Source organism: Vigna umbellata, chromosome 3, assembly GCF_029865625.1.
Source record: "Vigna umbellata cultivar VRB3 chromosome 3, Vumbellata_1.0, whole genome shotgun sequence".
Taxonomy (NCBI): Eukaryota; Viridiplantae; Streptophyta; class Magnoliopsida; order Fabales; family Fabaceae; genus Vigna; species Vigna umbellata.
In genome coordinates, this window is record NC_142167.1 from 13879729 (window position 1) to 13890250 (window position 10522).

A 10522-nucleotide genomic window follows, 5' to 3' on the forward strand; every position below is an offset into this window, starting at 1 on the left:
AATGATAACGATGGCACAAAATATCACTTCATAAATCAGTTGTTCGACTCACTGCCATAGTTCTTCTCTGTTCCTTGGAATGGGCTTCCAAAACAAAGCCCAAGAGAAGGACACGTAACAAGCAATACAAGCACAATTATTTCACCTTCTTTTTTCATTGCTTTAAGTTTTCTTTTAATGTTTATAAATGTGATTTATTAATGTGTATTTGGTTCTTTTTCACTCTTTAAAATATATTTAAAATGCGGCTTATTTTTTATTTTATTTTAATCTTCCCTTTAAAAAATAAATAGGTTTGTTGTTATAAACTCTAGGGATTTGTTTACATATAGAATTTCTCTTCCAAAGTAGTTTAATAAATTATACAACTCATTTTAAGAATAAACTAACATTTTTTTTATGAATATGTTTAATTTTATTTTTGTTACCAATACAATTTTCATTTTTTAAAATAATTCTTTGTATCATCTAATATTGGTTAATATGCATTTAGATTAAATATATCTATAAATTTAAAAATGATATGTGAGAGAAGGTAGTAAAACTTAACTACAAATTTTATCCTTCGGATATCATTATTTTACTCATTTTATCATTTACCTCTTCTTCAGATATTTCACTTATCAATTTTTCAATTTTCACACACTTTAGCATCTGAGTTTTTTTTTTCTTTTCATATATCTTATTGATACGGTTCTCACTTTTTAAACATTTTGTCTGTAACAAAAACATTCTTTAAAATTTGATAATAAAACAACGAAACAAATACATATCGATAAAATATGCGAAAAAATTTAAATGGAAATTCTTTTTTGTAGTTGAGTGATAAATGTGTATTAAACATACCAATATTGACGGCGTTATTTGTAGATTTATATAACGCAATTGGATATTCTTGCACATTTACGATACTATTGAAAAAGTATAAAAGGTTTATCTTATAGTTTTTTCTTTCATAAATTTCAAATACATGTTTTAAAATACACAATTTTTAATATACTTCTAGATCTAAAAATATTTTTTAAATTAATTTAAAATGTATTTTTAATTATGTAATATATAAATACATTCTTAAAATATATTTTTACATTATACAGTTTAAAAATGTATTTTGTTGTATAATTTAGATTTTACTTCAGAATTCTAGAATAATATTTTAGTCAAAAAATGTATGGAAATGCAGGAAGAGAGGATCTGTGGTGTTAAAGGAAAATTCCAGAAATGATGCTTTGTCTCACAATAAAGAGATTTTCTTTAACAAGCTGCTACAAAAATGGCATTATGCAACTAATCATTGCATAGAAAAACTTTTAATATAGGAAAAACCCCCGCTGACCTAATTTTTAAAATATACATAATGTTAAGAAGATGTTTTATAAAATTTGAAAATAATAATTCGTAATTTTTTTTATTTGAACGATTTACACAATATTCTCATAAAATACATTTTTGTTTCAAATTTCAACTATAAAATTTCAGTTTTTATTTTCATTAAAATGTATACAAATTAAAATAAAACTTATTATTTTCAGACCAAACAATCTATTACATGACTTAGAGTATTGCATTATTTATTATATGAGTTGTGTATCGACACTTTTTGTAATTAAATACGTAAACATTATTAACAAATATGTACTTAACACCTTAATTTTTTTTATGTGTTTATCATTAACACTATGCTATCAAATAATTATAGTTTGATTTGATTATCGACAAATAATCTTTAAATATTATTTAATAATATAAAACTATTTTTTGTAAAATAAATTTTATATTTAATTATGTATTATAAATTTATCTTATTTTTAATATAATCCTGAGAAGATTTTATTATCTCTTCTCATGTAAATGTTTATGTATCTACTCATAAACTCGGATTTTATTTTGGTGCAAAATGGAAGAATTTGAAGAATAATACATGTAAGGATTTAGGTTTTATTAAAATATTATATATTAAAATGACAATACATAGATATTGGATTTATTTAATTATATCCATAACAACACACAGAAAATTAAAAAATATATATCAAAGGAGATGCGAGAGCACATGCGTCAGGTGAGCACAGTACATCTTCAAGTACAATTTGACTCTCACATCTTAATTCCTCCAAAGAGTTAGCTTAAGCCATGTGAAATTAATATAATAATACAAAGTTTACAATTTTATATTTTATTTTCAAAATATATACTTTGTTTTAAGATACATGATTATGAGAAAAAATAACATTTTATTTTTGTTTAATTTTGGGTTTGATCGTGTGTAGCTTTTCTGTAGTCATGTTTATTTGGTTTTAATTTAGCCTGAATAATTAAAATTATGATTGTAAAGAAACAGCATAATTGACATTGTTTTTGCACATAATTGATATCTTTTTAACTAGACTGAATTGAAAATTAGACAAAAAGATAGGAAATCAAAATTAAAGAGAAAAATAAGTTAGAAGACCAAATAGAAAAAAAAAAGGTTTAAATGACTATAATAATACGTTTGCCTTAGTTTGATGGTTAGGATATACCTTTGCACTGTCTTAATCTTTTTGAAATTAAAAAGATCGATTGGTTTGAATTTCAATATTATAAAAATATATTTTTGATCGTGTTACAAAGGATCATGCTATTTTGACAAAAAAAAATATACACATCTAACACACTATATTTTAAGGTAAAACAATAACTTAAAAATGCATATCTTTCTTCGTTTATCAATACTTTCAAAAGTGGTGGATTGTTTTGAAACAAATATCACAAACCGTTTAATTTGTGATAAATACTATAGAGATTTAGTTAACAAAATTAGTTCAATATCTTTTTCATATCATAAATTTTTTTCTTTCGTATGAGAATGAGATAATTAATTAACAAAAATATCTGTTAAAAGTCTCACATTGACTAAAGATAAAACCAAATTATAATATATAAGTGAAGTGCAAACCTCACCTTATAAGCAGATTTTGTGAGATTAAGTTAAATTTAAAAACTCACTTTTTAATAGTATCATAAAAAATTGTTTTAAATCCCTCCATTTATGGTTATAAAATTTGAATTGGAAATTGTATTTGCTAGAGTAGTTGGAAGGGATTAAATGAAAAGCTTAACATTAAAGAGAAAGTTGGTGGCATATTAAGAGAGAGCTTTGCTTTCTAAAGTTCCTTGAACAAATGCAACATCATATGGTTTAAAATTGATCTTCCAACAAGCAAAATACGCTCCTTGCATGAAGAAATTAATTAATTTATTGACCCACGAATTAAATTGAGATTTAGTGTGGTAAATCTTCCACATGCATGCACATCATATGTGATATAAAGGTCTTATGGAATGATTTTAGCCCTAATGGCATAATCAATGAACAAGATGTTGAATTATCTAATGAAGAAAGTAAGTGAGACTTTAATGTCAAAACTCAAAGCTAATTATGGATAAGACGGCAAGACTTATTATTTTGCCACTAAAAAAGAGAGCAAAGTATGGAAGAAGGGCCACATGTAGACTTATCGATCACTAATGCTTTATATATTATAGATGTTAATCATCTGCTAAATTTAATACCAAACTTGATTTTTTTTAAGCAATAGAAAAATAAGATTTCTGAATTTGGTTTTGAATGAGCAATAGAACTTTAAGTTGATTTTTACGTGTCAATAAATTTATAAAGAAGTTCTAAACGTATTTTTCTCTCTTTTATATTTACTTATCGTTTAAGATAGTCTCTATATGTGACAATAAAAATAAAATTTAATATTTACACAAAAGTATTACGTTATATTTTAATAATAATAATACAAAATTATTTAATGTGTTTTTAGTTTATAGAGATATAGACATTGTTTTAGAGTTATCACTATAAAAAATCGTATAATTATGATTTTTTTTAAACAAATTTTACTTACAAATTTTATAATTTTTTATTACAAATGGATATTTTGTTAATGGTTCAATCAATAAATTAGAATTTTTGTTAAAATTTGTCAATAAGTTAAAGTTTTTATTAGCGAAAATATTTTTGTTGATAGTAAATTCATTGTTAAATTTCTCTGAGAAAATAGACATCAAAGATTTTATTTTTAGTTTTAATTCATCGTTAGATCTATTAGTAGCTATTTCTTTTTAAATTGTCAGTAATTGATTTTTTTTAAATTGGTCGATAAATTTATTTGAAAATTGATTTGTTTCAGAGATAATTGAATTTCTTTAAAATTTCTCACTAATTAAATTTTTTAACAAATTTATCAGTAATTGATTTTTTTAAAATTTTGTGACAAATTTTTTTAGATTTATTAATAAAATTATCAGTGTAATTAGTGTTAAATTTCTTGTCACATCCGATCATATATATATTATGAAATAATTGGAGGTAAGTTAGAACAAAAAAAACAAATAAACAAGAGGAAAAAGAGAAAGAGACTTAAATTACAATATTTATTAACAAATTTTGATTCTAAGCTATTATTAACAAATTTGTTCTCTTCATAAGTAAAATACTTTATAGAAAAATTAACCGTCACATTTTTGTTGATAATTTTGATTTATTGATAAAATTTTATTATTATTAACTAATTTTTTATAATTGATAATTTTATTCTTTTTTAATATAATAATATTTAAAATTCGTGATGTGTATTATATGATTATTCGGCCAAACGTTGACCACTCCGTCAATGTTTCTAAGAATGTTGAAAGATCAATTCTAATTTTATGTCTATCTAAATTGGATTTTGGCAACCCATCAATGTGACCACTATTAAGTACTAACAACACAAATCCAAACATTACAAGTAAAACATAATTATTAATCTTTGTCCATTGATTAGGTTGGTCCTAATAAAAAATCTACTTTAAGGTAAGAAAGTAGGTAATGACATTTATTACAAATTTAAGATTTTACTGACATAAATAATTGACTTGAACATCAAAGTACTTTGACAAATACTAATAGGCTCGACAATAGGATTGAAGACGAAAAATTAAGAATGACTTAATAACAAAAACTTGATAAAAAAATTAAAGAAATGTAAAGAGTATTAATTGTATTATCAAAAACATGATTTTTAAAAATTAATTGCAAACTAACATTATATTTTATGTTTAGATAAACAGAGATAATTAGTAGACATTATATACGTACTCAATTACGTTAACTTTCAAATAAATTTAAATAAAATTATTAAAAATTAAAAGACTATGGCTTTTCTTATTATTACAAAAAATAAAATATTATTATACAAAAGTGATTATTTATCCATTACAAATATATGGTGGAATAAATGACCAGTATTTAATCATGATAAAATATACGTATCATGTTGAATATTTTAGTGGTTTAATCCTTTTCGACATCCCTATTTATGTACGAATGTCTCAATTGGGTCCTCGTTTTTTAAAGTGTATCAAAATGGTCCTTAATTTTGAAAATTCACATCAATTGAGTCCTTTCCGTTAAGTTGGCTGGACGGCGTTAAAAAAATTGATGAGTGGGATGCTGAGATGACGAACGAACGCTCGTCCACCAGCGAACGAACGCTCGTCCACCAGCGAACGAACGCTCGTCCACCAGCGAACGAACGCTCGTCCACCAGCGAACGAACGCTCGTCCACCAGCAAACGAACGCTCGACGACCTCTTACCGCTGGACGACCGTTCGTTCCACACTGGACGACCGTTCGTTCAGTGGTCGCCGAGTGTTCGTTCGTCGGTGGACGAACGTTCGTTCGGTGTTGGACGAGCGTTCTTTCGTCATCTCAGCATCCCACTCATCAATTTTTTTAACGCCGTCCAGCCAACTTAACGGAAAGGACTCAATTGATATCAAATTTCAAAATTAAGGACCATTTTGATACACTTTAAAAAACAAGGACCCAATTGAGACATTCGTACATAAATAGAGATGTAGTAAAGGATTAAACCTAGTTTAGTGAAATCCATCATATATAACCCTGATATGTACACAAGTCCTTTTTTTTTCTTGTTCTATTACTGTGGATAATTGTTTATATGTGACTAAATATTTTCATTTGTTAAATAATCAACATCTTATATTTATGAGTATAAATTTAGATTGTATTTTTTATACCTTTTTTTTTTCTTCATATATAATAAATAAATAATTTTAAAATTTTTCTTTTAACTATTTTATTTGTAGTAAATCCTTACTTTTTTTCTTTAGAAACTCAAATTTAAAATGAAAAAGCTGTTAACAATTTTAAAATTTAGAATGAAAAAATTACCAATAATTTTATAAACATTTTTTCCCTCATATATGTAGATATATGTAGGAGGAGCCAGGCATACTAGCTTATTCGGGTTATACCCTCAATTGATATCAAATTTCAAAATTAAGGACTATTTTGATACACTTTAAAAAACAAGGACCCAATTGAGACATTCGTACATAAATAGAGATGTAGTAAAGGATTAAACCTATTTTAGTTTAGTGAAATCCATCATATATAACCCTGATATGTACACAAGTCCTTTTTTTTTCTTGTTCTATTACTGTGGATAATTGTTTATATGTGACTAAATATTTTCATTTGTTAAATAATCAACATCTTATATTTATGAGTATAAATTTAGATTGTATTTTTTATACCTTTTTTTTTCTTCATATATAATAAATAAATAATTTTAAAATTTTTCTTTTAACTATTTTATTTGTAGTAAATCCTTACTTTTTTTCTTTAGAAACTCAAATTTAAAATGAAAAAGCTGTTAACAATTTTAAAATTTAGAATGAAAAAATTACCAATAATTTTATAAACATTTTTTCCCTCATATATGTAGATATATGTAGGAGGAGCCAGCCATACTAGCTTATTCGGGTTATACCCTTAACTTATTTTTAATAAACTAAATGAAGGACACACTAATCTATGTATCACTTTTAATTTTTAGGAAAAATTATGGTTCCAGACTCTTCAATATATTGACATCTCAACATAATATTTTATAGAGTCACTCAATTATTTAGTATCTTAATACAACTTGATAACATTCTACAATATTATTCGAACATTAACACTTCGGCATAACTTATGAAAACATTCTATATCGATAATACAACCTCTTTTCTTGACATAAAGACATTCTTAAACCTATTCCACTGGCTAAGAATGTTCCAACAAAAATACATTCACAATCTCACAAATACGGTCACACTTTCAACCAACACTTAACTAAACTAAATAGGAATTAGATATAAAGCAAAAGTCTAAATCATGATTAAGTCATGATTGAACCCTCATTAATCACCTAAAATGTAATAGTTCATTAAGAGGGTAAACTTTTTTTTCTAATACAATATAGATTACCTTTCCAAGAAAGAAATACTTATACAATATTGACTTGAACGTTGAATTGCTTTTATAAGTATTCTCACTACTCAAGACAACCAAGACAAAAAATAAAAGACTAGAGATATACGTTTTCTCTGTACTGAAAACCAAAGACAAAGGTGAAGACAATAAAAAAAGCTTCAACTTATTGATTATAGAGAACTCAATCAACTTTATAAGAACACATGATTATAACGTACTTATTTCTTATTTTATTTTTTTTTAACCTAAACAAACTAAAGTCATTACTAATATTTTGTAGGTTTAATTGCTTCCTTTGTCCTCAGTTTGGTTGAATTGTGTCAAATTCATCCTCATTTTTAAAAAAGTTTCATTGTCGTCCTCACGTGGTATAAAAGTGTCAATTGAATCCAAACATAGAAAAAATTTGTGTCAAAGTAGTCATTTTTCCTATATCTCTGTGTCTTCCTTTCATATGTCACTTCTCTGGAGCTATGAAAAGCCTTAAATTGGATAAGGTAAAATGAATATCTGTACTTGATTGTATGAAAGGAAGACACAGATATATAGGAAAAATGACTACTTTGACACAAATTTTTTCTATGTTTGGATTCAATTGACACTTTTACACCACGTGAGGACGACAATGAAACTTGGGACAAAGGAAGCAATTAAACCTATTTTGTATATTTTCAGGGTAAGGATTATAAAAATAGAATTTAATTTATGATATAATTAAATGGAAATAAAAATATCAAATTACATTATAAAAAAATATTTGAAACAATAAATAAAGGGAAAAATAGAAACTATTTTTAGAGACTTTTGTAGTTTATTGAAATGTAGGGATTATCCTGGAACTATTTCCTTTTAATTCCTAAACGTGTCAATAATTTGAAAAGAATAAAGTTTCTCTTTCTCTTTATATTTTTGTGTAGGTTTCATGAAGAAGACTTAATTTGGTTGTTAATGATATAGTTGGGAAAAGATTTTGGAGTACTATCAAAGTTTAAAGTTTCTAAGCATGGTTATGTTATATCTCATTTATTACTTTGGGGATGGTATTCTACTTTTTCACAAAAGTTACAGCTAAACAAATTAAACTCTTTGGTAATACTTTTAGCAAGGAATCTAGGTTGAAGATTAATTTGTCTAAATCCAGAGCTATGTTCTCTTTTAGTCGCCCTCCGAGATAGAAGAAAGTATTGCCTTGCTACATCTAAATCTCTGTATAAATTGTTATTTTTACTTATTTTCCAAAAGTAATATATACGAAAACACAGTCCTACAATGCAATATATATTTACCAATTAATTAATCAAATAGCTCACTTTTCTTCGTTGAAGCTATTCAAGTAAGTTATTACTAACTTATTTTCTCTTTAACAAACCATTAGCGTATTTTTATGCTCCACAATATCAGACAAGACAAAAAGACAAAACTTGAGCGGCAAAAAAACAGAGAAGAAAACATATTGGAAGAAACCTGTTTTGTTTCCTTAGAAGACAACTTTATTAACAAAAGAGTATTCCTTTTAAGCATAAGGTAATTTTCCTACTTTTATTACGCAACAAGTTTTTTGTAAATTCAACAACGTAAGGACGGCACCATTACCATTTCAAAATTTAGACTTCTCTGTTCTGTTCTGTTGTTGAATTATCAAAGTGTAGCCATTGTTGAAAATATTTAACAACTTTCTCCCTCAACATTCATCAAATGCTTAAACTCCTATTCTCTAACGTCAAGTCAAAATACCTTCATAAACCCCTTCTTTAAACTCCACCACCATCTTTTCACCAAACATTTCAGAAAGAGACTCACCTTCCTCTCCAAGGACACCAATTTAATTCACCACTTTTTCTACTTTGTACCTCACTTTGCTAACTCTCATCACAAAGTTAGTTTGAAAAGGAATCCTACCAACACCTCATTTACCTTGGACTATCCAACTCAACTCACTTCCAGTTTTGTCCATTCTCATACCTCAAACAAAGCAAAAACAGAGTCCTCTGTTACACTCTGTTTTCTTTTTTCCCTCTATATATTCTGCCCCTCTTTCTTTCCGTTAACTAACTTTCCAGGTTCATGTCTTCCACAAAGAAAAGTCTTCTCAGAACCGTGTTCACAGCAAACGGAAGCTGTGGTTGCAGCAAATCAAAATCCTCCGAAGTTCATGAACCAACCCCAATACCCAAAACCTCCAACAACACTCACCAAAAACCAAACAACCTCAGCAGCATGGCCTCTTCCACCACTTCAATGGAACACGTAGATGAAGAAGAGTTCACCTCCACCACAGTATCCGAATCCGAGACTTTTCATGATCCCAACAACAACAACGTTGCACTCAAACGAAGCCCTCTTGTGGACAGTGTGGCCATCGAGAAGGACTCTTCCAACCCGTATCATGATTTCAGACACTCCATGCTCCAAATGATCTTTGAGAAAGAGATCGAGTCGGAGGACGATCTTCAAGATCTTCTGCAGTGCTTTCTTCACCTGAATGCACCGTGTCACCACCACGTCATCGTGAAAGCCTTCGACGCCATCTGCGAAGAAGCTTTTCCTCGCAAGGTTGGTACCACTCCGGCTGCGTCCGAACCTTCCCCCTCTCGCCGGAGCCCTCTTCGAAAGAGCAAGTGATCATGGCCATACCAGAGTGAGAAAGATTAAACGTAGATGACGGATTAAAAGTTATTTAATGATTACAAAACACGTTTGGATTCAAAACCAGAACTGTTTCTGAAAGTTACTCTCGTAAACAGAGTTTCCACTTTGTATCCAATAGTTGCTTAAGAAAGTTACATGATTTGTGATTTGATCGCAACCTTTTATGATTTGATTCTTGTCAGTTGTTCATGCTTATGCTATATTGTTTTTATCGGTGGTGTCTGTGGAGGTTGTTTGTGGTTGCACGAGCAGTCGTTCATGGCAATGGAAGCTTACGCTAGATAGGGCACACATGTGTCTAGGCCATGTGCAGGCATTGAATTCACACGTGGGATGAAGATGCATGTAAAGATGATGGTTTTAATTTGGCTCCTTCTTCATTCTTTAATAAGTAATGCACGAAATTAGTATGTGGGGTTCAAGTTCGGGACTTGGTTGATGGGCATGAAAAGCTGGAGGAGCTTCAGAATCGCAGGTGGTTGTATTGAAAACAGATATTTTCTTTCTATTAAATCAAATCATATTAATATATATACTTATATTTATAATTTAAG

General features: G+C 27.8%; 1 protein-coding gene across 1 annotated transcript; it reads left to right on the forward strand.

Annotated features, from left to right (window-relative positions):
- Positions 1–8920: 8920 nt before the first annotated feature.
- On the forward strand, positions 8921–10522 carry LOC124837529 (uncharacterized). Its single transcript, XM_047312916.2, has one exon. The coding sequence runs from the start codon at positions 9384–9386 to the stop codon at positions 9939–9941; it is 558 nt and encodes a 185-aa protein (XP_047168872.1). The 5' UTR covers positions 8921–9383; the 3' UTR covers positions 9942–10522.

Excerpts from the sequence above, each read along its gene's own strand:
- LOC124837529 (XM_047312916.2), top strand. The coding sequence starts at position 9,384 with ATGTCTTCCACAAAGAAAAGTCTTCTCAGAACCGTGTTCACAGCAAAC.